Genomic DNA, 26,954 nt, shown 5'->3' on the forward strand with positions numbered 1-26,954 from the left:
TGTCTGGAATCATTCTCATGCTCCCTTTTATCTTAACCTATAGCCTCACTCTCCTCTCCGTGAGCTTGTCCAGGTTTGGTTGTATTTTGAGTTGGTTGTATCTAAATGACAATTTGATTTATGCCTGTTGATTTGGAGGACTGGTTTATGGTTCTGGGGTTTGGGAAAGGAGACAAAGCTGAACGATGAATTATGTCTATGCTGTCTGACTATGTGTGATCTTTGCTATAAAGGATCCCATTTTGCCATTGTGTGGGGACTCTCAACTTTTCATTAGAGATACTGAACTGTTGAAAGTCAAAATGCTATAGAGCTTATATAATTAAAGATGGACGTTGATAACTAACTCTGACTTGTGTGTGTGGTTTGCTCCCATGATTTAGTAAATAGAGGAAATTTCCACGACAAGGTTCTACAACATTTGCATGAAAATCTATCACCAATTGGATGGAAACCTAGCTAATGGCACAAATGTTGATATTAGCTAAAGGGCTATTCCATAGCAACATGATTATGCTGAGACTCATATTGTTCACTTTGAAATGTGTCAAACAATTCAAGTTTAAGTAAGTGTTTTTGTCATGTTTTCAGTGGACAGTGTTAAAAGTAGGCTATATAATCCTTGTTCAAAAAGTTGTATGGCTTGTTACAGAACTGTGCAAATGCAAACTACATTAAGTGAAGTGGATTCATACCCGGTAAGAGAATGACATCCTGAGTCCCTGAATTGTACTACACAGAAATGCATAATTATATATTTGAATGTCATTCTATTCATGATGATGTAGCCTAAATAGTTAGTGCTAGAAATGAGGTAATATATGCTCTCATCAAAGGTCATGTCATCTTATGGACCTTTGAAAGTGTAATAGATTTTTTTTTTTTTTTACTCACAAAGCATAAACCTACATTTTCTTCGTCTATTTTGCTTTTCAGAATTTGTCAGTGGCATGGTGACACCTGTGAATAATACATCTGAGTGAAAAGACGGACAATTGAATGAATCTTTATTACAACACTGCTATCAATATATTTACCATCAATTGATTCACCCCTTCAAGAACTGCATGTGAAACACACAACTATGTTTGTGTTCTTCCTTGCCAATCAATGACCTGAAGTCAAATGCTTTCAAGTGGAGGTGGATTAGAAATGTCCAAAGAGGGATAGATCCACAAAGATATCGCAGCTACATTTTATTATAACAGAACACACACAGACAGACAGTCTTAGCTTTTATTTGACACCCAACTTGCTGCTCGTATGAACTTCACATGTTGGTCCACATGGGTCTTTAAACAGTTTCAAACATACATAGCTAGCTACTCTCTTTGTTATACCGTACTAGCACCCTATTTGAAACAACTAGTAACGCTATGTGGAATTGCCCTAATTTATTCTATCTGGCACAACATAAGGCTTGTATAGTCAGCTACACACCCAATTTGTCCTCAAATGGCTTTATAAAGCTCATATATATATATATATATATATATATTCAGAAATATATTTACCTTTAGCTAGTTACATGGATGATTTTCAGGAGTATCGGAGGGTCAGCTAATATTATTGCGGTTGCACATACAGAATATCGAAAAGTAAAAAGTACCACTACATGTAAAAATACTTTCCTATTTTACTGCCACCTAATGGACATACATGAAAGCGAATCCTACTCCCCTACAGTCGTCAGAGAACAAAAAGGCCTGTCTCTTGAATGATTTTGAACTAGAGATAAATGTACCAAGAAGAACAGACTTATAATTAGATGGCATTGTATTACATTATTATATCATATCTGTACTTCTACAGATGGGGGTGCATTACAATTTTGCTCTGTCTTCATACAGAATCGTTGGTGACGTTTTAAGTTCCCATCATGGTTGAACCCTTTCCCACAGTTAGAGCAGACCACTGTTTTGGTTCTATTGTGAATGAGGAGATGGGTTTTCAGGTGAGCCGCTCTGAAGAAACTCTTGTCACACTGAGTGCAATGAAACGTCTTCTTCCCTGTGTGGCTCTGCTGGTGGCGTTTAAAGTTCCCCCTTAGGCTAAAGCTCTGTCCACACTCAGAGCAGTGGTAAGGCCTCTCTCCGCTGTGTGTCCGTTGGTGGTACGTCAATTCCCATTTCCTACCGAAACATTTTTCACATTGGGGGCAACTGAACGGTTTCTCCCCTGTATGTGTCAACTGATGTCTTCTAAGATCTCTGGAAAAGCCAAAACATTTGTCACACTGAGAGCACTGATAAGGCTTAGGCTTTTCTACTTTGTGTGTTTTCTGGTGTGCATTGAGAATTTCCAGCTGGCCGGAGGACTTCTTACACTCGTGGACATCATAGGACCTCTGTCCAGTGTGGGTCTCCCTTGTATGTGTCAACTGATGTCTCTTAAGGTCTCTGGAAAAGCCAAAACATTTGTCACACAGAGAGCACCGATAAGGCTTTTCTCCTGTATGGGTTTTCTGGTGTGCTTTTAGAGTTTCCGGCCGGTAGAATGACTTCTTACACCTGAGGCAATCAAATGGCCTCTCTTCAGTGTGGGTCATTTGATGTCTTTTTAGATGGGCTGGTCTTCTGTATTCTTTTCCACACTGAGAGCATTTATATGGTCTCTCTCCTGTGTGGCTCTTTTCATGGCTAGTCAGTTGGGTTTGAAATCTGTATCCTTTTCCACACTGAACGCATGTATATGGTCTCTCTACTGTGGGGATCATTTCATAGCTGGTCAGATGGGTTTGTCTTCGTAATCCTTTCCCACATCTGTGTTTTTTGAGTGAATCAGCGAAGACGTAGTTATTCCCACAGTCTGCACAGTGATATGGTTTCTCTCCTGTGTGACTCTTCTGATGTGTTTTCATAACATATTTATTGGAGAAGCTCTTGCCACATTGTGGGCACGTGGCTTGGGTTGCTATGATTTTCCGAAACTTTAGCAGAGTGATGTACTCTTCAGGGTGGGCCCTCTTGAGATGCCCGTGAAAAAAGCGTTCTATGGTGAAACCGAGCGTACAATGAGGGCATGGGTAGAAGGACCCCTTTTTAGAGTCACCTAAAGGACAGAGATAAAAACATCAAATTAACTACACTTATTTCATTATAGAGCCACAGTTATTGAGAAATGAAACGTGTTATGTACATGTAACACATTATTATATCTCTACACCGTAACTGCAACCCACCCCACCAATTGTACTCACTCAAATCAGCAGCATTAGCTTTCTCATCTGTATCTAGTGTCAGCCCTGGATCCAATGATGTCTTGCTGCAATTTTCAATCTTCAATGCTCCTGAATCACCATGCTCATTGTTTTCACAGTCCTTTGAAGCAGAAATGAGGCGGGTATTCAGTCAGAAAGTCAGTTACAGTATTTTCAGAAATTGGCGGAATACTAACTCGGCCCAGCACTCAAGAAAGCTATGCTTTGTGTTTGTGAAATCTTAACTTCATTATGAAGCTATAGGCTTAAATTTAGACATTATAGGCTTAAATTTAGACACTCCATATGCAGTCACATAGTGGCAGAAAGAATGAAGGTTGAAAGCTAGGTTTGTGGTACACAGCTTTTAATAGGTAAGGTGCAGAACGGTCAAAACAACTAGGAATGAAGACACCTTTAGTTTGAACCTACAAGAAGCTAACCCTACAAAACATCTCAAAGTGTGTATTTCACTCAGTACGTTAATACATGCTTGAACTCACCTGCACATTATCACTTTCCATCTCACTGTCCTCTGTATCCTCTGTATCTGAGCATGATGATGATGTTTCCAACGGTTCCCAAGGCACTGGCACTTTCACAACATCCTCATCTTCTGACTTCAACCAGTCTTCATTCTCTTCTTCCTTAACTGTAATTAAGGCAACTTTCTCTTCATCTACTGGCAGAAGGGAGCATTCTTCAGACTCCTCTTTGACTGGGACTGGAGAAGGCAGCACCTGACACAGAGAAAACATAATTCATTCAGCATCATCATTCTAACAATAACTCTGGGCCTCGTAAATGGGCTTGCAGTGTTGAGGCACTTACCCTTACTTTGAGGTAAGTCATGCTTTTATGTTCACACTCTTGCTCTGTGACTCGATGGATGACTGAAAGTGGATCAAAGGAGGTATCTTGTTCATCCGGGTCCTCATTTTGACAAACCTGGGATGTTTCAACTCTTAATGGCACAGTTGAAATCTGGAGTTCATCAGCTTCCTCTTTGACCTGCCTCCAATGCAGTGAGGGATCCTAGAACAGACCATGGTTGGGGTTAGAAGAATAACATTTGACCAATAAAACTTGTTAATGCCGCTCGTTTTACATATTGAATAATGAAATTGATTCTCATTTTGAAGAATGCATGATGTGTGGGTTAACCTACAAAAAGCTCTTCTGGCTGACCACTACTTTCATATCTCCCATATTGATCCATCTTCAGCAGATGATGAACAGACTCGTGACCTGTCAATAACAAAACAACCCACCCAAATGTTTAGTTAGATCACAAGGATCAACAAAGCCCAATGCATGTCAAACAAAAACAATTCAGTGCAAAGTTTAAGTACATTTTCAGAGGGCATTGTTAAAAGTAGTAATTGTGCATAGAGTGGTACGGTTTATTAAAGAACTGTGCAGATGCCAAGTTTGGTAACAGAATGACGGTATGAATCTTTTTTTCTTTACGTGACAACATTTTCCAAAAACGTAAATATCTGCTCCAAATTATAATTCAAGGATGTCTGCAGAAAGAATGGGCAGTCAGCAATATCAACTTTAGTTTGAAAAACAACCTTTGGTTATCAAACTACATCAAGTGGATTAACACACAGTAACAGAACTATGGTAATGGTATGACATCATTGGTCCCTGATTTGTACTCCACATAATTCAATAATTATGGGTTTGAATGTCATTACATTCATGATGATGTAGCCTGAATAGTTAGAGGTAATATATGCTCTCAAAAAGGTAATTTCTTCTTTTAGCAATGTGTTTCTAAATTTTAAAAGGTCAATTAAAAAACACATACATGTTCTGTATTTTAGCCTGTGATTTAAAACACATTCAGTTTTAAGTATTTTTCTTTGACCTCATAACTCCCCTTCTCCTTTAGTCTTTGCCTGTATCTTCTTTGCTTTTCAGCATTTGTTAGTGGCATGGTGACAATCTGTGAATAATACATTTGAGTGAAATGACTGATGGACAATTGAATGAATCTTTATTACAACACTAACGTTAGTATCACGATGTTTACAATCAATGAATTCACCCCTTCAAGAACTGCATTCGACTAAGTACACACAACTGTAATTGTTCCTTGCTTGCTAATAAGAGAACCTCATTAAGTCAAACGCTTTCAAGTGGAGGTGGATTCGAAAAGTCCAAAGCGGGATAGCTAGCTAGCTCCACAATGATATCCCAGCTGCATTTGATAATGAAGTACGACAGACACGCACTCTTAGCTTTCATTTGACACGCTCCTATGAACTACACACGTTGGTCCTAATGGATCCTTCATAATACCTTGCCTTCAAACATGTATGGCTAGTCTTTGTTATACCGGTACTGTACTAGTACGTGGAATTGCCCTAAAGCATACTAGCTAACGTTAGCTAACTAAAGTTATCTGTTATAGCTGGAAAACAGATGGATAGTTAGCCCAACTTGTCATCAAATGGCAATAAAGCTCATATAAACAAGGAAAATATATTTACCTGCTTGCTAGTTACATAGACATATCTAAATCTCAGGGAATATTATTAAGGTTGCACATACGGAAACTCGAAAAGACCAATTTTAAAATATTTTATTTTCCTTTAAAATGTATTTTACTGCCATCTGCTGGGCATACATTTACATGAATCCTACTACCATGAATCCTAAGTCAGATAAGGAAAAGGCCTGTCTTGAATGATTTACATTTTCAACTAGACCAATGTACCAATAACATATTTAATTAGGTGGCAGTGTATTACATCAGTTACATTATTATATATTTATTATATGTTCTTTATTGCAATCCTCTGACACCTACTCACAAAAGATCATATGTACTTCTTCCGCTTACTCGGTCTTTACACAGAATCGTTGGTGACGTTTTAAGTTACGTCCTGATTGAATCCTTTCCCCAAACAGAGCATTTAAATGGTCCCCCTCCTGTATGGATAATTTCATGGCTGGTCAGATTGGTTCGTCCGCTGAATCCTTTGCCACACTCGAGAGCATTTATATGCTCTCCCCAGCGTGAGTCCATCTGTGTCTTTTAAGTGCATCAGCATAGACAAAGCTCTTCCCACAGTCTGCACAGTGATGAGATTTCTTCCCTGCATGAGTCCTCTGATGCGTTTGCATAACGTATTTATTGGTGAAGCTCTTGCCACATTGCGGGCATGTGGCTGGGGTCACCCGTAAACTCCCTCTTTTATAGGCTTTGATTTTCCCAGTCTTCAGCATTTCAATGTAATCTTTAGGGTGGTCCCTCTTCAGGTGCCCAAGGAAAAAGCGTTCTATGGTGAAGCCGATTGCACAATGGGGGCAGGGGTAGAAGGAGGAACCCCCTTCAAAGCCACCTACAGGAAAGTGAGAAGAACATCAAATGAACTCAAGTTCTACTCCATTAGAGCCATTCCACTGGGCACACACTGGTTGAATCAATGTTGTTTCCACGTCATTTGACGTTGAACCAACGTGGAATAGATGTTGAATTGATGTTTGTGCCCAGTGAGATAGTTAATGAGCAATGAAACATTTGTCATTTACATGTAACACATTATTATATCTAGACCATAACTGCAACCCACCCCACCAATGGTACTCACTGAAATCAACAGCATTAGCTTTCTCATCTCTATCTGGTACCGTCCCTGGATCCAATGATGTCCTGCTGCAATCTTTAATCTTCACTCCTCTTGAAACATCAAGCTCATGGTTTTCACAGTCCTTTGAAGCAGAGATAAGGGGGATTCAGTTGTCAGAAAGTCAGTTCCCTGGGCACACAATGTAATTTCAAGGTGGAACTTTTTATAATATTTGGTTGAGACGTTGATCAATGAGTTTAACCTTTATTCACCCGCTCAAAAAGACAGCCAGAAGTTTGTTGAATTCCCAATGTGTAATAACTATGCTTTCAAACATCTAAAAGAACAATTGAATAACAATGTCAGATTTTTGGTTTAGTTGTCATCTACACTGAATATACAAGGCATTATGAACACTCTTTCCATGACGTGTGCCATTCAGAGGGTGAATGGGCAAGACAAAAAATGTAAGTGAACTGGGTATGGTAGTAGGTGCCAGGTGCACCGGTTTGTGTCAAGAACTTGGCCACGACTGCACGGCTCCAACACCAACATTAAGTATGCTGACGACATAACAGTAGTAGGCCTGATCACCGACAACAATGAAATGGCCTATAGGGAGGTTTTCGGAGAACTGACCGTGTGGTGCGAGGACAACAACCTCTCCCTCAATGTGAGCAAGACTAAGGAGCTGATCGTGGACTCCAGGAAAAGGCGGGCCGAACAGGCCCCCATTAACATCGACGGGGCTGTAGTGGGTCGAGAGTTTCAAGTTCCTTGGTGTCCACATCACCAAAGAACTATCATAGTCCAAACACGCCAAGACAGTCGTGAAGAGGGCACGACAGAGCCTATTCCCCATCAGGAGACTGAAAAGATATGGCATGGGTCCCCAAATCCCCAAAAGGTTCTACAGCTGCACCATTGAGAGCATCCTGACCGGTTGCATCACCGTCTGGCATGGCAACTGTTCGGCATCTGACCGTAAGGCGCTACAGAGGGTAGTGGGAATGGCCCAGCACATCACTGGGGCCAAGCTTCCTGCCACCCAGGACCGAAATAATAGGCGGTGTCAGAGGAAATCCCATAACATTGTCAGAGACTCCAGTCACCCAAAAATGTTAAGCGTCACTCATAATACCCCATAATGTCAAAGTGGAATTGTTTATAGACATTTTTTTTAATGAATTAATAATGAAAAGCAGAGATATCGTGAGTCAACAAGTATTCAACCCCTTTGAGGCAAGCTTAAATAAGTTCAGCCGTAAAAATGTGCCTAACCAGTCACATAATACGTTGCAAGGACTCATTCTGTGTGCAATAGTGTTTAACATGATTTTTGAATGACTACCTCATCTCTGTATCCCACACATATACTGAACAAAAATATAAATGCAACATGGAAGTGTTGGTCCCATGTTTCACGAGCTGAAATAAAAGATCCCATAAAGGTTCCATATGCACAAAAAGCTTATTTCTGTAATATTTTGTGCACAAATTTGTTTACATCCCTTTTAGTGAGCATTTCCACTTTGCCAAGATAATCCACCCACCTGACAGGTGTGGCATATCAAGAAGCTGATTAAACAGCATGATCATTACACAGGTGCACCTTACGCTGGGGACAATACTGACCTACCAACCAAAAAGGCAGTAACAAACTAATTTTGGACCAAATGAGCAATGTCATTTTTGCTACATTAAATACATGCTTAATCATGTGGACAAGTATCCTGCCTCTATTGTATTGTGTTTTGGAGAAAATTGGGGTCATGTTAGCAATAACTGCAAAAAAGTTACTGTGAAACCAAGGTAAATAAAAGCAATTTTTCTCAGTTCCACACTATGAGCAGTTACTGCCTTTTTGCTTGGTAGGGTAGAATAAAATACCACTAAAATATGCAGTTTTATCACACAACACGACAAGATTTTAGGGAGCGTGTGATTGGCATGCTGATTACAAGAATGTTGTGTTAATTTCTCTATCATAGGCCGCCTCCAATGTCATTTTAGAGAATTTGTAAGTACGTCCAACCGGCGTCACAAAAGCAGACCACGTGTAACCAAGCCAGCCCAGGACATTCACATCCGACTTTTTCACCTGCGGGATCGTGCGAGACAAGCCAGCAGGACAGCTGATGAAATTGAGGAGCATTTCTGTCTGTAATAAAGCCTTTTGGTGTGGGAAAAACTCATTCTGATTGGCTGAGCCTGGCTCCCCAGTGGGTGGCCCTGGCTCCCAAGTGGGTGGGCCTCTGCCCAGTCATGTGAAATTCATAGATTAGGGGTTAATAAATGTATTTCAATTGACTGATTTCTTTATATGAACTGTAACTCAGTAAAATCGTTGCATGTTGTGTTTATATTTTTGTTCAAGGTCCCTCAGTTGAGCAGTGAATTTCAAACAGATTCAACCACAAAGGGAGGTTTTCCAATGCCTTACATTTTTTACCCATCTGCCAATAGGTCCCACTTGTAAATAAAGCAGACATTGAATATCCCTTTGAGCATGGTGAAGTTCTTCTTTATACTTTGGCTGGTGTATCAATACACCCAGTCACTACAAAGATACAGGGTCCTTCCCACTCAGTTGCCGGAGAGGAAGGAAACCACTCAGGGATTACACCATGAGCCCAATGGTGAGTTTAATGGCTGTGATAGGAGATAACGGTTGATGGATCAACAACATTGTCATTTAGCTTAGTATTGTGGAGTAACTACAGAGTGAAAGGAGGAAGCCTGCACAGAATACAAATATTCCAAAACTGCCAAAAATGTGTCAAAGAAATGAACTTCATGTCTTGAATAAAAAGTGTTATGCTTGGGGAAAATCCAACATCATCACAGAGTACCACTCTTCATATTTTCAAGCATGGTGGTGGCTGCATTATTTTATGGGTATGATTGTCATCGGCAAGGACTAGGGAGATTTGTAGGATAAAAAGGAAACTGAATAGAGCCAAGCTCAGGCAACAACAAAACAAGTATGCTTTCCAACAGACACTGGGAAACAAACGCACCTTTCAGCAGGACAATAACCTAAAATAACCTAAGGCCAAATCTACACTGGAGTTGCTTACCAAGACAACATTGAATGTTCCTGAGTGGCCTAGTTACAGTTGACTTCAAATTGGCTTGAAAAATTGATGGCAAGACTTGAAAATAGCTGTCTAGCAAAGATCAACAACCAGCTTGACAGAGCTTGAATAATATATATTTTTTTAAAGAATGTGCAAATATTGTACAATCCAGGTGTTCAAATCTCTTAGACTTACCCAGAAAGACTCACAGCTGTATTCGCTGCACAGGTGATTCTAACATGTATTGACTCAAGGGTGTGAATACTTATGTAAATGAGACATTTCTGTATTTCATGTTCAATAAATTTGCTAAAATTTCTTAAAACATGTTTTCACTTTGTCATTATGGGGTATTATGTGTCGAGGGGTGAGAGAAAAAAAATCATTTGAATAAATGTTGAATTCAGGCGGTAAAAACAAAATGTGGAATAAGTAAAGGGGAATTAATACTTTCTGAAGCCACGTCACAATACATTGCCAAATTGCATTGATTCAACAAGTTTTTTGCTCAGTGGGTTACCTTTAAGAATTGGCTGAATACTAACTAGGCCTAGCACTCAAGCTAGTAGCTGCTCAAGAAAGCTATGCTTTGTGTTTGTGAAATCTTAACTTTGTTATGAAGCTATATAGGCTTAAATTGAGACATTATCGCCACACCGATACCTGGCCTACTTCTTGTATATGTCAGTAGCCCACTCCATATTGAAGTCACAGTGGCAGAAAGAATGAAGACTGAAAGCTAGATTTGTGGTACACAGCGTATAATAGGTAGGGTGCAGAATGGTGAAAACAACGAGTGGAATGAATGAACTTTTAGTATGGACCTTCAAGAAGCTAACCCTACAAAACATCTCAAAGTGTGTATTTCACTCAGTACGTTAATACATGCTTGAACTCACCTGCACATTATCACTTTCCATCTCACTGTCCTCTGTATCCTCTGTATCTGAGCATGATGATGATGTTTCCAACGGTTCCCAAGGCACTGGCACTTTCACAACATCCTCATCTTCTGACTTCAACCAGTCTTCATTCTCTTCTTTCTTCACTGTAATTAAGGCAACTTCCTCTTCATCTACTGGCAGATGGGAGCATTCTTCAGACTCCTCTTTGACTGGGACTGGAGAAGGCGGCACCTGACACAGAGAAAACAAAGTACCAGTCACAAGTTTGGACACACCTACTCATTCAAGGGTTTCTCTTTATTTATATTTTAACTATTTTCTACATTGTAGAATAGTAGTGAAGACATCAAAACTATGAAATAACACATATGGAATCAAGTAGTAACCATTAAAAAAAAAAAAAATGCAATCAAAATATATTTTATATTTAATATTCTTTAAAGTAGCCACCCTTTGCCTTGATGACAGCTTTGCACACACTTGGCATTCTCTCAACCAGCTTCATAATGCATTTAAATTAAAAAAGGTGTGCCTTGTTAAAAGTTAATTTGTGGAATAGCTTCATTTCTTTCCTTCTTAATGCGTTTGAGCCAATCAGTTGTGTTGTGACAAGGTAGGGGTGGTATACAGAAGACAGCCCTATTTGGCAAAAGACCAAGTCCAAATTATGGCAAGAACAGCTCAAATAAGCAAAGAGAAACGACAGTCCATCATTACTTTAAAACATGAAGATCAGTCAATCCAAAAAATGTCAAGAATTTTCTTCAAGTTCAGTTGCAAAAACCATCAAGAGCTGAAACTGTCTCTCATGGGATAGCCGCCACAGGTAAGGAAGACCCAGAGTTACCTCTGCTGCAGAGGATAAGTTAATTAGAGCCTCAGAAATTGCAGCCCAAATTAATTGCGTTCAATTAAGAGACATCTGAACAGTCGATATTGAGATTCATGGTCGAATTACGGCAAAGAAACCACTACTAAAAGACCCCAATGAGAAGAAGAGTTGCTTGGGCCAAAAAACACGAGCAATGGACATTAGACCGGTGGAAATCTGTCCTTTGGTCTGATGAGTCCAAATTTGAGATTTTTGGTTCCAACCACTGTCTTTATGAGCTGCAGAGTAGATGAATGGATGATCTCTGCATGTGTGGTTCCCACCGTGAAGCATGGAGGAGGTGGTGTGATGGTGCTTTGCTGGTGACACTGTCAGTGATTTATTTAGAATTAAAGGCACACTTAAGCAGCATGGCTACCACAGCATTCTGCAGCGATACACCATCACATCTGGTTTGTGCTTAGTGGGACTATCATTTGTTTTTCTACAGGACAATAACCCAAAACACACCTCCAAGCTGTGTAAGAGCTATTTGACCAAGAAGGAGAGTGATTGAGTGCTGCATCAGATGACCTGGCCTCCACAATAATCCGATCTCAACCCAATTGAGATGGTTTGGGATGAGTTGGACCGCAGACTGAAGGAAAAGCAGCCAACAGGTGCTCCGCATACTCTTTCAAGACTGTTGGAAAAGCATTCCAGGTGAAACTGGTTGAGAGAATGCCAAGAGTTTGCAAAGCTGTTATCAAGGCAAAGGGTGGCTACTTTGAAACCATTGAATTAGTAGGTGTCCAAACTTTGACTGGTACTGTAATTCTAACACCTCTGCGCCTTGTAAGTGGGCTTGCAGTGTAAAAGAGATACTTACCTTTAGATGCGTCATGCCTTTATGTCCACAGTCCTGCTCTGTGACTCCATGCATGTCTGAAACTGTGTCAAAGGAAGGATCTTGTTCATCGGGGTCCTCCTTTTGACAAACCTGGGATGTTTCAACTCCTAACGACACAGCTGAAATCGGAAATTCTTCAGCCTCCTCTTTAACCTCACTCCAATGCAGTGAGGGATCCTAGAACAGACCACCGTTGGTGTTAGAAGAATAAACTCATTTTGACCAATAAAACCTGTTAATGGATAGCCGATTTAGTTTAGATGTAAATATTTTATAATTTTGAAGAACAAATAAAAATGTGGGTTAACTTCTTCTGGCTGATCACTGCTTTCACATCTCCCATATTGATCCATCTTCAGTAGATGAACAGACTCGTGACCTGTCAATAACAAAACAAACCACCCAAATGTTAGGATTAAGTACCTTGTCAGCTCGGTTTCTGGCCCGGCGCTCTTAACCGCTAAGCTACCTTCCCCCCCTTACTTTAAGAGTAACTTCCTCACCATATTAGATAAGCATGCTCCGTTCAAAAAATGCAGAACTAAGAACAGATACAGCCCTTGGTTCACTCCAGACCTGACTGCCCTCGACCAGCACAAAAACATCCTGTGGTGGACTGCAATAGCATCGAACAGTCCCCACGATATGCAACTGTTCAGGGAAGTCAGGAACCAATACACGCAGTCAGTCAGGAAAGCTAAGGCCAGCTTCTTCAGGCAGAAGTTTGCATCCTGTAGCTCAAACTCCAAAAAGTTCTGGGACACTGTGAAGTCCATGGAGAACAAGAGCACCTCCTCCCAGCTGCCCACTGCACTGAGGCTAGGGAACACGGTCACCACCGACAAATCCATGATTATCGAAAACTTCAACAAGCATTTCTCAACGGCTGGCCATGCCTTCCGCCTGGCTACTCCTACCTCTGCCAACAGCTCCGGCCCCCCCGCAGCTCCTCGCCCAAGCCTCTCCAGGTTCTCCTTTACCCAAATCCAGATAGCAGATGTTCTGAAAGAGCTGCAAAACCTGGACCCGTATAAATCAGCTGGGCTTGACAATCTGGACCCTCTATTTCTGAAACTATCCGCCGCCATTGTCGCAGCCCCTATTACCAGCCTGTTCAACCTCTCTTTCATATCGTCTGAGATCCCCAAGGATTGAAAGCTGCCGCAGTCATCCCCTCTTCAAAGGGGAGACACCCTGGACCCAAACTGTTACAGACCTATATCCATTCTGCCCTGCCTATCTAAGGTCTTCGAAAGCCAAGTCAACAAACAGGTCACTGACCATCTCGAATCCCACCGTACCTTCTCCGCTATGCAATCTGGTTTCCGAGCCGGTCACGGGTGCACCTCAGCCACACTCAAGGTACTAAACGACATCATAACCGCCATCGATAAAAGACAGTACTGTGCAGCAGTCTTCATCGACCTTGCCAAGGCTTTCAACTCTGTCAATCACCATATTCTTATCGGCAGACTCAGTAGCCTCGGTTTTTCGGATGTCTGCCTTGCCTGGTTCACCAATTACTTTGCAGACAGAGTTCAGTGTGTCAAATCGGAGGGCATGTTGTCCGGTCCTCTGGCAGTCTCTATGGGGGTGCCACAGGGTTCAATTCTCGGGCCGACTCTTTTCTCTGTGTATATCAATGATGTTGCTCTTGCTGCGGGCGATTCCCTGATCCACCTCTACGCAGACGACACCATTCTATACACTTTCGGCCCGTCATTGGACACTGTGCTATCTAACCTCCAATCGAGCTTCAATGCCATACAACACTCCTTCCGTGGCCTCCAACTGCTCTTAAACGCTAGTAAAACCAAATGCATGCTTTCCAACCCATCGCTGCCTGCACCCGCTTGCCCGACTAGAATCACCACACTGGATGGTTCCGACCTTGAATATGTGGACACCTATAAGTACCTAGGTGTCTGGCTAGACTGCAAACTCTCCTTCCAGACCCATATCAAACATCTCCAATCGAAAATCAAATCAAGAGTCGGCTTTCTATTCCGCAACAAAGCCTCCTTCACTCACGCTGCCAAGCTTACCCTAGTAAAACTGACTATCCTACCGATCCTCGACTTCGGCGATGTCATCTACAAAATTGCTTCCAACACTCTTCTCAGCAAACTGGATGCAGTTTATCACAGTGCCATCCGTTTTGTCACTAAAGCACCTTATACTACCCACCACTGCGACTTGTATGCTCTAGTCGGCTGGCCCTCACTACATATTCGTCGCCAGATCCACTGGCTCCAGGTCATCTACAAGGCCATGCTAGGCAAAGCTCCGCCTTATCTCAGCTCACTGGTCACGATGGCAACACCCATCCGTAGCACGCGCTCCAGCAGGTGTATCTCGTTGATCATCCCTAAAGCCAACACCTCATTCGGCCGCCTTTCGTTCCAGTACTCTGCTGCCTGTGACTGGAACGAATTGCAAAAATCGCTGAAGTTGGAGACTTTTATCTCCCTCACCAACTTCAAACATCAGCTATCTGAGCAGCTAACCGATCGCTGCAGCTGTACATAATCTATTGGTAAATAGCCCACCCATTTTCACCTACCTCATCCCCACAGTTTTTATTTATTTACTTTTCTGCTCTTTTGCACACCAATATCTCTAACTGTACATGATCATCTGATCATTTATCACTCTAGTGTTAATATGCAATATTGTAATTATTTGCCTACCTCCTCATGCATTTTGCACACATTGTATATAGACTCCCCTTTTTTCTCTGTGTTATTGACTTGTTAATTGTTTACAACATGTGTAACTCTGTGTTGTCTGTTCACACTGCTATGCTTTATCTTGGCCAGGTCGCAGTTGCAAATGAGAACCTGTTCTCAACTAGCCTACCTGGTTAAATAAAGGTGAAAAAAAAAAAAAAATGTTAGCTTAAGGGCAATTCCAAAGTTTCTCTTTGACCTTAACTTCCCTCTTTTTTGCTTTTCAGCATTTGTCAGTGGCATGGTGACAATCTGTGAAAAAACAACATTTGAGTGGAATGACTGATGGACATGTGAATTAATCTTTATTACAACACTAACATTAGTATCAAGATGTTTACAATCAATTAATTCACCCCTTGAAAACAACTGCATTTGCTAAATCACAAACACGTGTGTTCCTCCCCCAGCCAATCAGTGACCGTCTTCAAAGTTTCCGTCCAAAACACTTTCAAGTGGATATGGATTCAAAAAGTCCAAAGAGGGATAGATCCACAATGACATCACAGCTGCATTTGCACAGATCCATATACTGTGTGCCTCCAGTTGACAAACTACACTTCCTCCCCAGCTTCGCTTACTCCAGGCTTTACCAAATTAATTTCATTTTTTTTGCCCCAGCACTACACAGCTGATTCAAATAATCAACTAATAATCAAGCATTAGGGCCTGGTCCGGGGGTGAGCATCATGTCCACGTTAATGATCGCTGTTCTGATGTTCAGAAGCTCTTTTCGGTCATAGGAAATGGAGGAAACGTTATGTACAAAAACAGTTAAGATCAGCACCCCCCCAACCAGTAAAATGGCTGCTATCCAATCCAGCGCCATTCTCTCAATGTTTGATAGAGAAGTTAAAATCCTGTGCAAGTTAAAAATCCTTTGCAAGTTTTCACCATTATGCTACCTTAAATTTGGCTCACTCAGAGCTATGGCTAATTTAAGTTCCAAATGTCCACCAACAGGTTGGAAAATGGACCCAAAAAGTATGTATACACAAAAAGCTTATTTCTCTCCAGTTTTTACGCAAATGTGTTTACATGCAGTTTGAGTATTTCTCCTTTGCCAAGATAGTCCATTCACCTGACATTCGTGGCATATCCGGAAACTGATTAAACAGCATGATCAGGGGACAATAAAAACCCACTAAAATGTGTTGTTTTGTCACAACACAATGCCACAGATGTCTCAAGTTCTGAGGGAGTGTGCAATTCTCATGGTGAGTGCAGGCATGTGCACCAGAGCAGTTGCTAGAGAATTTAATGTTAATGTCGCTACCCCAAGCCACCTCCAAAGTAGTTTTCGAGAATATGGCAGTACATCCAAACGGCCTCACAAACGATCATCTGAGACCAGCCACCCAGACAGCTGATGAAACAGTGGGTTTGCACAAACAAAGAATTTCTGCACAAACTGTCAGAAACCGCATCAGGCAAGCTCATCTGCTTGCTCGTCGTCCTCACCTGGGTTTTGACCAAACTGCAGTTCGGAGTTGTCACTGACTTCAGTGGGCAAACGCTCACATTTGATGGCCACAACGTGGCGTTGGAGAAGTGCGCTCTTCACGGATGAATCACGGTTTCAACGATATTGGGCAGATGGCAAACATTGTGTATGGCGTCGTGTGGTGAACAGTTTGCTGACGTCAACGTTGTGAAAAGAGTGCTCAATGGTGGGGTTATGGTATGCGCAAGCATAAACTATGGACAACGAACACAATTGCATTTTAATGTATGGCAATTTGAATGCACAGAGATACCGTGATAAGATCCTGAGGCCCATTGTCGTGCCATTCATCCGCCGCCATCACCTCATGTTTCAGCATAATAATGCAAGGCTCTGTAGTCTGTACACAATTCATGGATGTTGAAAATGTCCCAGTTTTTCCATGGCCTGCATACTCACCATACATTTCACCCATTGAGCATGTTTGGGATGCTTTGGACGTGTGCGATAGCGTGTTCCAGTTCCCGACAATATTCAGCCACTTAGCACAGCCATTGAAGAGGTGTGGGACAACATTCCACGAGCAGGGTGATCAACTCTATGCGAATGAGATTTGTTGTGCTGCATGAGGCAAAAGGTGGTCACACCAGACACTGACTGGTTCTGATCCACGCCCCTACCTTTTTTATGTAGGTATTTGTGACCAACAAATGCATAGCTGTATTCCCAGGCATGTGAAATCCATTGATTAGGGCCTAATGTATTTATATTGACTGATTACTTTATTAACTGTAACTCAGTAAAATCTTTGAAATTGTTGCATGTTGCGTTTATTTATATTGCTGTATACTAGTTCGTGGAATTGCCCAAAAGCTAACGTTGGCTTGTAGCTAGATAGCTATCTATTATATTCTAGCTAGATAATCCGATTCTATTTGGCAAAATGATGGCTTCTACAGCCAGCTACACAACCAACTTGTCATCAAATAAAGTTCATATATGTTTAGATAAATATATACGCATAAAAATATATTTACCTGTAACATGGATGTTTTCAGAAGTATCCGAGACTCGGGGAATATTATTGCGGTTGCACATACGGAAACTCGAAAATACCAAAATACATTCCTTACCTTTAAAGGCTATTTTTTGCTACCTCCGCTGGACATACATGAAAGTGAATCATACTTCCCTGCAATTGGCACGTCAAAAGAACGAAGTATTCTTGGATAAAAATAACGTTCAATGAATTTGAACGAGACCAATGTACCAACAAGACCCCTTTCTGTGTTTGCAAACATTGTGGCACGATGGCAATGCGCGAAAGTTAGTGGCAGAACATGGGGGAGTTCTTACAGAAAGCCAGCAAAAAAAAAACATATATTTAGATGTTGCTTAAGAGTGCTTGTCATACTACTTTTGGATTATAATTGGATTTTAAGGCTCGTATGAATGTCTTGCTTAATATGTTTGTGTCATCATCGCAAATCAACAGTATTCTACTTTTTTTTTTTTTACACTTTCACTCCAAGCAGTAAAATGTCTCTGGCTTTTTTTTTATTTTACAAAAATCACAATCAAATATAATATTATTGACTGTTCAATCAAGAATCAAAACATAATTGCATGATAACCCCAAAAAGTTTTGTTTAGAAGTAATAACAACATAAATCTAGGCTATGTTGAATGAGCGCAGATGGCGATGGTTTTCTTACTGCAGCCAAGAGTCTCGCGCATCTGTGCTGGAAAGAGGTCTAATGGAGCTCGTTTATTCCCGATTTCCCATTTGACTGGAACTCACTGAAGTCAAGTTTTCGTAGTTCCGAGTTAAGTTGTTTTGAGCAAGGCCCAAACCATGCTTCATTCATAGCATGGCCAATGTTGAATGTTTATTATTTTTATTTGGGGAAAAGAGACCCTTAATCCCCGATTTGGGACCATACAGCCACTCCCCTGATTAGCAGGCTAGTGATTGCTTTGCAATGCTTGCAGTTAGCCACTGTCACAGATTCCTTACAAACCACTCATTGTTGAATTTGCGATTTCCAACTTGTGTAATGTTTATGTCCAATGGCCGATGAGCACCAATACATTTTATCTATAATTTCTCTTCATTCTTTCTCTTCATATGACAAGGATTAAAAATGATTTGCCAGTAGATTGGCGACGTGATTCATGATGATGACTTGATTCATGATGATGACTGCTAGCTAAGATTTTGAAAGTATGATGTTGACATGATCAGTCCTATCAAAGCTACTGTACATATAACGTGAGTTGACGTCATTCTGTGGCCAATGACTTTAAACCTTCTTGGATGGGCACTTCTAATGTAACTCTATGGCAGCACCCAAGGGGATAGAGTTTTCTAGCTCTACCCTTAGACTTGGAGGTGATTTAGTGTCCCCATGAGTGACAGAATACTAAGCCAATCACGGCACAACGCTCTATTTTCTGCTAGCTTGCCCCAGCACCGCAGAAAGCACTGAGCTAGGCTGAAACACCTGCATGTTGGAGCTGCCTTACTCAAGAAAACAAAAGAGAGACCATGTTTGTATGTGGCTTTACTAATAACCTCTTAGAGCTACCCCCTACTTTTTTCAATTTCCGCCTGAAGACATACCCAAATCTAACAGCCTGTAGCTCAGGCACAGAACCAAGGATATGCATATTCTTGGTACCATTTGAAAGAAAACACTGAAGTTTGTGTAAATGTGAATTGAATGTAGGAGAATATAACACAATATATCTACCCAGGTTGGTATGCCGGTTATTTGCCGGACAGTGCCTGTTTGGCAACACTTTTACTACGTCCGAAAGTATATCCGTAAGTGATAGACGGTTCTGATTAGGAAGTCATCATTTGCAGTGCCCATGGAGCCATTAAATCGAGTTGTTAGATGCTACCAACCTCCTCCAAATCAAAACCAAACATGGATAGCAATGTTTGCGCGCGCACTCTATTCCACTTTCTCTCTGCGTCAACAAGGTGCCCATATTGCGAAGCTGATTAGCTGGGACAAAGTGTGAGGTTCTGTGTTATACACTTTAGCCCTTACCATATCATATGTGATGGAATAATATTTGCTGTTGGCTTGTGTGGGTATATGTGTTATGCAACATAGCTGATTTGAGACATTGTTAACAGTTTCAGGGCCATGGGCCTTTCTCGTGATGGAAAATACAGAATAACATCAAAACAGACACATACAGAACGTAGTGTAGGGAACAAACAGTATTTTGATAGAGAACAGGAGCCAGGTGCTTTATAACTGTATCAAGCACTGGCGCATAGATATTCTACACAACTACAACGACAGACCGCTGAAGCGCCTAGGGGGCTGGGACCAGCCTGTGCGCCAACAATCAACATAGGCTGAGTGAGTTTAAACCACGCCCAGTCTCTATTCTGACAGGCCGGCTCGGAAGCAGGAACTACTTTTGTCAGAGTATATTATAATATCTTTGTCAGGAACAAGTCAGTTCTCTGTTTGCCCTGCGAGGTGGGACAGAGAGCCGTATATACGAAAATTGCATTTACCACTTATTGCTTAGGTAATAAAAAATACATAGTATACAATAAGGTGACTCAGTGTCATATTTATCCTGATATCAGATTCGATTGACGCAACCCTTAACAAAAGCGAGAACATGAAATCCATGTTTGGGTTTGATTTGGAGTTGGTGGTAGAGTCTAACAATTGGATTTAATTATTCAATGGGCACTGCTCAGTGATGCCAAAAACAACTTTCTAAATCAGTACCATCCACTGATTTACTGCCCGACGTGGAAAAAGCATAGTCAAGCAGGTGCCATAGTTGGATGCAATGATGTACTGCTACGATCTTCAACCCTCTTGAAACGTCATGCTCCTTTGAAGCAGAGATGAGGGGAGATTCAGTTCAGTCAAAAAATAACCTTCATTAATTGGCTGAATACGATCTAGGCCTGCATTTTGCACTGACTATGCACACTCACTGGACTCTACCCACACATACTTACGCTGACATGCCAACACACAATTTACAAGAGACTGCTGAGGGGAGTCATAATAATGCCCAGAACAATGTAAATGGAATGACATCATACACCTGGAAACCATGTTTGATGTATTTGATACCATTCCACTGATTCTGCTCCATTCATTACCACGAGCCTGTTCTGCCCAATTAAGGTGACACCAAACTCCTGTGTCACGCATGCATATTGACGCCACACAGTTTCACATATGCTGCTACTCTGTTTGCTATACTGAACAATGAACAAAAATATAAATGCAACATGCAACAATTTCTAAGATTTTACTGAGTTACAGTTCATAGAAGGAAATCAGCCAGTTTTATTTAATTAATTAGGCCCTAATTTATGGATTTCACATGACTGGGCAATGGGTGCAGCCATGGGTGGGCCTGGGGGGGCATAGGTTCACCCACTTGGGATTACTGAACAAAAATATAAAATAAACATGTAAAGGGTTGGTCCCATGTTTCATGAGGTGAAATAAAAGATCCCAGAAATTGTCCATACGCACAAAAGGCTTATTTCTTTCCAATTTTGTGCACAAATTTGTTGACATCCCGGTTAGTGAGAATTTCTCCTTTGCCATCCACCTGACAGGTGTGTCATGTCAATAATCTGATTAAACAGCATGATCGGGGCGTCAGGTAGCCTAGTGGTTAGAGCCAGTAACCAAAAGGTTGCTGGATCGAATCCCCGAGCTGACAAGGTAAAAATCTGTCGTTCTGCCCCTGAACAAGGCAGTTAACCCACTGTTCCCCGGTAGGCCATCATTGTAAGTAAGAATTTGTTCTTAACTGACTTGCCTAGTTAAATTAAGGTTACACATCATTACACAGGTGCGGGTTGTTCTGGGGACAATAAAAGGCCACGGAAATGTGCAATTTTGTCACACAACACAATGCCACAGATGCCTCAAGGTTTGAAGGTGTGTGCAATTGGCATGGAATGCAAGAATGTCCAGGGCTGTTGCCAGATAATTGAACGTTAATTTCTCTACAATAAGCTGCCTCAAATGTCATTTTAGTGAATTTGGCAGTACTTCCAACTGGCCTCACAACTGCACACCACGTGTAACCACGCCAGTCCAGGACATCCACATCTGGCTGAATTGTGGAATTGTCTGAAACCAGCCACCTGGACAGCCGATGAAACTATTTCAGAGTATTTCTGTCTGTTCCCCCCTTTTGTGGGGAAAACTAATTCTGATTTGCTGTGCCCCTACCCTGTAATGTAAAATCCATAGATTAGGGTCTAATTTATTTATTTCAACTGACTGATTTTGTTGTATGAACTGTAACTCAGTAAAATTGTTGTATATTGTGTTTTATATTTTTGTTCAGTATAGGTAGGGTGCAAAATAGTCAAAAAAACTAGTGGAAAAAATAAACTTCTGAACAAAGAGGCAACAGTGAGAAACAAGTAGCACATTTTTATTTGTGCAACACAAATTATAATAATTCAGTAAACCTTAGTAAATGTACATGTCATTATGAAACAATAATACAAAAACATGTTCAAGTAAAGTAAAACATAAGTAAAAAAGTAACCTTTACTTCATGGTAGTCCAAATTATAGGCATCACAGTAACAGCAAAAATGGCCACAATTAACAGTATCAATGTTGAAACACTGAGAAAAATTAGATTGTCCATCAACTTCATGGAAACTTCCATATAATAATAGGAAAACAACAAAAACGAATGTTCTCGAATAAATATTTTTTTATGTAACAAAAAGCCAACATAATATTATTGTGCTCTGATAATGATCACTTCTGGTGATAACACACAAAGCACTGCTGCTTGTTGTTCAGACACAAAAACAACTTTCCATCACCACACTTGGAACACTTCCACCTCGAGACGCCCTTGACGCACAGGTTGCACCTTCCTCTCTGTTCCCCAAAGATAGGCCAGTGTCCAAGGCAGTCATAACGGACATCTGCTGTAGGCTGTAAGGCTCTGGGATTGTGCAGCCGCTTTGGAGTTGTGTGTGGATTTGGAGGAACTGATGGTTGGCCAAACCTGGTTGGGACTTTATTGACTACTTTTAGAGTCCCTGCCACAGACAAACGAAACCTTTTTAGGTGCACTGGTTTTTCCTTGAGAAGGTCACAGTCCCGCTTGTACATCAGCCAACCATTGGCAATGCACAGATCAAGGATGTATCCAAACAGAGGTAGGTACCACCGGCGTGCCTTCATAGGTGTCTTGTACAGACGCACCAGCATATCAGATAGATCGATGCCCTCCTTTGCTTGAATATAAGCCAACATGACTGATGGGCATGTGATATCAATCTTTTGATGGGTCTCCCGACAGAACCGCCTAACATACCCCAGAGGTTCAATTCCACACGCATTGCTTAGTATTGAGACGCTCTTTTTGTCCAACCACCTGACAGCAATCACCCCCTCTTGAGAACAGTAGTCGTATGCTCCACGCCCTAGCTTTGCAAGATCCTTGTCATCCATTGCAGTTGCTCCACCTGTGCCGTTTGCTCTCACAGTGCCAATACACCTCACACCCAGTCTGGCCTGCAGGGACTTTACCAGGTCAAGACTGATGAGGTAGTTGTCACAGAAAACAACTGTAGCCTCTGGCTCTGCAATAGATGTACAGAGGGTGGTGACAACCTTGGTACTCAGCAGAGGATTCTGTTCATCTTCATTTAGCCCACTGTTGAGAAATGTTGTATCCCCTTGGTACAGTAGCAGGTCATGGATAATACCTGAAGAACTGCCCCGACAGAATAACCTAAAACCAAATTTGTCATGCTGATTAGATTTGTAATGACGAAGATTTCCTGCTTTGGTGCCTTTGTAAGCTACCATGACTTCAGCTATGCTTTGCCTGTTGGTTGGCTGTATGAGGAGACACTGTTGACGCAGCATGTTAAAAAGAGGTCGGATCTTGTAGAAGCGGTCAGGACTGTGATTATTTTGCATGTTGTCATTGAAGTGAAGAAACCTGCAGAGTGACTGGAACCTTCTCACAGACATCGTATCAGCCACAGGTGGGAAGCGAGAGTCAGAATGCCAGTAGTCCACAAAGGTTGGAAAGTCAAAAACACCCATGTAGAGAAGCATAGACAATAAATCCTCAATTTCTCCAGAGTTTGTGTTGATTGCGGATCCAGTCTGTTGAACAGAGTAAAGGTTGGTCTGCTCAGCAATGTGTGCAATCATCTGATCAGTGAAGAACATCTTGAAATATTGATAGGGGGATTGAACACACTGTGGTGCCACAAACACTGGATCTGGAACTTGGAAGGAATCTATGTCCGCCTTCTTCCAAAGCGGATGTCTTGGCTGTGTTTTGAAGGAACTAGAATTAAATGGGCTTACAACTGTGTCGAGATTGTGGTTATATGTGTCTGTAGGAACCAATATAATTACATTTCTGCTTTTTCTCTTCTTCCTCTTGGGAGACTCTGCGGTTTTAGGGTATTGGGAAGCATCTCCTTTTGTAAGTTTAGAAGGGGACTCATCCTCCAGATCTCCTGGTTTTGGAATATCCTCTAGGTCATCATCCTCTGAGTCACTTAGGTCTTCCACCTCTGAATCCAGGGGATCCTGTGGTAGAATGGCCACAGCAGCTCTTAGCCTCTTTCTACTGAGGGTTTTTGTGTCCATGTGCTATCAGAGAAAAATAACATCCATAAAATATCGTTAGGAGGCCCATTGACAAGCACAGCTAAAGAGATAATGCACACAAACCTAACTTTACAAAACATCTCAAAGGGTGTCTATTTCACTCAGTCTATTATTAAATGTTTGAACTCACCCGCACATTATCACTGTCCTCTGTATCTGAACATGATGATGATGGTGATGTTTCCAACAGCTCCCAAGGCACTGACACTTTCACAAGATCCTCATCTTCTGACTTCAACCAGTCTTCATTCTCTTCATCCTTCACTGTAATTGAGGCAATTTCATCTACTGGCACAAGGGGGCATTCTTCAGACTCTTTGACTGGGACTAGAGAAGGCAGCACCTGACACGGAGAAAACATAATTAATTAATGTATCATTTTATTTCTAACAATAACTCTGTGCCTTGTAACAAGGCTTGCACAGTTAAGGATATAGCTACTTACCTTTACTTTGAGATACTTCATGCGTTTATGTACACACTCTTGTTCTGTGACTCCATGGATGTCTGAAACTGTATCAAAGGAGGGATCTTGTTCAATTGGGTCCTCCTTTAGACAAACCTGGGATATTTCAACTCCTAATGAAACTGCTGACCCTTGGCTTTGCTGAATCTCACATTCTTCAGCCTCCTCTTTGACCTGCCTCCAATGCAGTGAGGGATCCTAGAACAGACCATGGTTGGGGTTAGGGAAATAAACTATTTGACCAATAGAACTTGTTAATGAACAGCCAATTGTGTTAGATATGGTAGAATTAATTGCTTCTCATTTTGAAGAATAGATACAAATGTGGGTTAACCTACAAAAAGCTCTCTTGGCTGACCACTGCTTTCATATCTCCCATATTGATCCATCTTCAGCAGATGATGATGAAACTCATGCCCTGTCAATAATAATAATACATGTTATTGCACCTTTCAAGATCCAAGGACACATACAGAGTAAGGAATAGAATAAAACAGCAAATATAAACAGGACATTACTAAGAGCAAAAGTAAATTCCCCAAAATGTGTAACCAAGTTTTCCAAAAACGTAAATATCTGCTCTGAAATAAGATTAAAAGATGTCTGCTGAAAGAATGGGGTGTCAGCTTTGTGATATGACAACTTAGTTATACAAAAAAGTATCTGGTTATTAAGAAGTGGATTAACACCAGGTAACATATTTATGGTAATAGAATGAAATGATGGGTCCCTGCTTTGTTCTAGACACAGAAATTAATTATGGATTTGAATGTCATTCTCTTTGTGATGATGCAGCATAAATAGGTACACAAAGTTATAAATCATTTGTATGGAAATATACAATGAAAGGGTAATTGATCAAACTCACAAAACACTAGAAACATACATTTTCCTTGGCTTTTAGCCTTTGCTTTTCTCAAACTGTGCCTCCTCCTGTCTTTTTCTTTGACCTCCTCATAACTCCCCTTCTCCTTTAGTCTTTGCCTGTATCTTCTTTGCTTTTCAGCATTTGTCAGTGGCATGGTGACAATCTGTGAATAATACATTTGAGTGAAATGACTGACAAACAATTTAATTAATCGTTATTACAAGATTACTACTATCAATATGTTTACAATTCACTGATTTACTCCTTAGAGATCTGCATTTGAGAAAGTGTGTGTATCCCTCTTCCCCTAGAGTTTGTGTAGCAAAACGCTTTCAAGTGGATGTGGATTCGAACAGTCTAAAGTCTGGATAGATCCACAAAGATATCCAGCTGCATTAGATTATGAAGGAACAGAGGCACACACACTCTTAGCTTTCATTTGACATCTACTTTGATGCTCTTATGAACTTCACACGTTCGTCTTCATGGCTCCTTATACCCAGAGTTTCCAAATGTACTCTTTATTAAAGCTACCGGTATGTGAAAATGCCCAAGCTAACTATAATAGCTAGCAAGTTGGCTGCCGCTAGCTTTTCTAGATAATTAGTTATAACTAGCATATTGCTTGAATAGCTAGCTACACACCAACTTGTCAGCAATATTATAACGATCATAGTTTATATAAATATATGTGTAGAAAAGATCTTTACCAGTTACATGGATGCTTTCAGAAGTATCAAAACGGTATAGAAACCTTTCTCTGGAAGTATATGGGGGTCGGGGAATATGTTTGTAGTTGCACATACGGAATCTCGAAAAGACCAAAATACTAGCTACAAAGTGTGAAAATATGTTTTATTTCCCTTTAAAATGTATTTTACTGCCTTCTGCTGGGCATATACGAAAGTGAATCCTACTGCCCTACAGTTGCGTCAGATAACGAAAAAGGTCTGTCTTGATAAATGCCACGAACTCGGAAACCTTTATTATTCGTGTTTACGGTTGCCTCTTCTAAAAATGGTTTCATCATAGTTAGTGATACTCAGTCATACGAGACAGAACATACTTACCAAGCTCTCGCAAGACTTATTGAAAAGGTCGTGTGGAGAGCTGTACTTTTTCTTTCGCTTATTTCTGCATCATTCGTGGGGGACAACGTGTTTACTGTTGCCATATTTTGAACTAGATCAATGTACCAAGATGAACAGACTTGGCCAAGTTTTGATTGCTAGCAATTAATAAAAGTGTAATCATTACATTAGTTATGAAAAATAGACAGATTT

At 41.0% G+C, this 26,954-nt stretch overlaps 3 protein-coding genes across 9 annotated transcripts; all 3 read right to left on the reverse strand.

Moving 5' to 3' along the window:
* Positions 1–990: 990 nt before the first annotated feature.
* Positions 991–5,773, reverse strand: LOC115108463 (oocyte zinc finger protein XlCOF6-like). Of its 3 annotated transcripts, none has more exons than XM_029632821.1 (6): positions 5,701–5,773; positions 4,368–4,447; positions 4,031–4,234; positions 3,703–3,939; positions 3,200–3,320; positions 991–3,051 (listed from the first exon to the last, which is right to left on the reverse strand). In XM_029632821.1, exons 2-6 carry the CDS (start codon positions 4,416–4,418, stop codon positions 1,793–1,795), a joined length of 1,872 nt encoding a protein of 623 aa, XP_029488681.1. In that variant the 5' UTR covers positions 4,419–4,447; positions 5,701–5,773; the 3' UTR covers positions 991–1,792. The 3 variants fall into 3 exon arrangements, with proteins under 3 accessions (XP_029488681.1, XP_064865145.1, XP_064865144.1); XM_065009073.1 differs by lacking the exon at positions 5,701–5,773 and adding an exon at positions 5,076–5,676 and having other exon boundaries at positions 4,037–4,234; XM_065009072.1 differs by lacking the exon at positions 5,701–5,773 and adding an exon at positions 5,076–5,676.
* Positions 5,774–5,777: 4 nt separating this feature from the next.
* Positions 5,778–17,788, reverse strand: LOC115108465 (zinc finger and SCAN domain-containing protein 2-like). Its single transcript, XM_029632825.1, has 6 exons — positions 17,700–17,788; positions 12,798–12,868; positions 12,469–12,666; positions 10,763–10,999; positions 6,805–6,925; positions 5,778–6,555 (listed from the first exon to the last, which is right to left on the reverse strand). Exons 1-6 carry the CDS (start codon positions 17,758–17,760, stop codon positions 6,212–6,214), a joined length of 1,032 nt encoding a protein of 343 aa, XP_029488685.1. The 5' UTR covers positions 17,761–17,788; the 3' UTR covers positions 5,778–6,211.
* A 4,299-nt stretch (positions 17,789–22,087) lies between these two features.
* LOC115108466 (piggyBac transposable element-derived protein 2-like) lies at positions 22,088–26,499 on the reverse strand. 5 transcript variants are annotated; one of them, XM_065009075.1, is made up of 7 exons: positions 26,382–26,499; positions 25,672–25,834; positions 25,142–25,221; positions 24,783–25,001; positions 24,468–24,680; positions 24,080–24,319; positions 22,088–23,821 (listed from the first exon to the last, which is right to left on the reverse strand). In XM_065009075.1, the coding sequence occupies exons 2-7, from the start codon at positions 25,823–25,825 to the stop codon at positions 22,451–22,453; spliced, it is 2,277 nt and encodes a 758-aa protein (XP_064865147.1). In that variant the 5' UTR covers positions 25,826–25,834; positions 26,382–26,499; the 3' UTR covers positions 22,088–22,450. The 5 variants fall into 5 exon arrangements, with proteins under 5 accessions (XP_064865147.1, XP_064865146.1, XP_029488686.1 ...); XM_065009074.1 differs by having other exon boundaries at positions 22,088–24,319; XM_029632826.2 differs by having other exon boundaries at positions 22,088–24,319; positions 25,690–25,834; positions 26,382–26,497.
* Positions 26,500–26,954: the final 455 nt, after the last annotated feature.

The sequence above is a fragment of the Oncorhynchus nerka genome, linkage group LG24 (assembly GCF_034236695.1).
Source record: "Oncorhynchus nerka isolate Pitt River linkage group LG24, Oner_Uvic_2.0, whole genome shotgun sequence".
NCBI classification, from domain to species: Eukaryota; Metazoa; Chordata; class Actinopteri; order Salmoniformes; family Salmonidae; genus Oncorhynchus; species Oncorhynchus nerka.

Bases quoted from the DNA above. Each gene is read 5' to 3' on its own strand.
- LOC115108463 (XM_029632821.1), bottom strand. From the start codon at position 4,418: ATGGATCAATATGGGAGATATGAAAGTAGTGGTCAGCCAGAAGAGCTT. The intron at 4,235-4,367 runs GTAGGTTAACCC...GGTCTGTTCTAG, and splicing joins GTCAGCCAGAAGAGCTTTTT to GATCCCTCACTGCATTGGAG. The intron at 3,321-3,702 runs GTGAGTTCAAGC...TCTGCTTCAAAG, and splicing joins TGGAAAGTGATAATGTGCAG to GACTGTGAAAACAATGAGCA.
- LOC115108465 (XM_029632825.1), bottom strand. From the start codon at position 17,760: ATGTGCAACCGCAATAATATTCCCCGAGTCTCGGATACTTCTGAAAAC. The intron at 12,869-17,699 runs GTAAATATATTT...TGTTATTGACAG, and splicing joins TGAAAACATCCATGTTACAG to GTCACGAGTCTGTTCATCTA. The intron at 12,667-12,797 runs GTTAACCCACAT...GGTCTGTTCTAG, and splicing joins GCAGTGATCAGCCAGAAGAA to GATCCCTCACTGCATTGGAG.
- LOC115108466 (XM_065009074.1), bottom strand. From the start codon at position 25,825: ATGCCACTGACAAATGCTGAAAAGCAAAGAAGATACAGGCAAAGACTA. The intron at 25,222-25,671 runs GTGAGTTTGATC...TATTATTGACAG, and splicing joins ATGTATGTTTCTAGTGTTTT to GGCATGAGTTTCATCATCAT. The intron at 24,681-24,782 runs GTAAGTAGCTAT...TCTCCGTGTCAG, and splicing joins TGAAGTATCTCAAAGTAAAG to GTGCTGCCTTCTCTAGTCCC.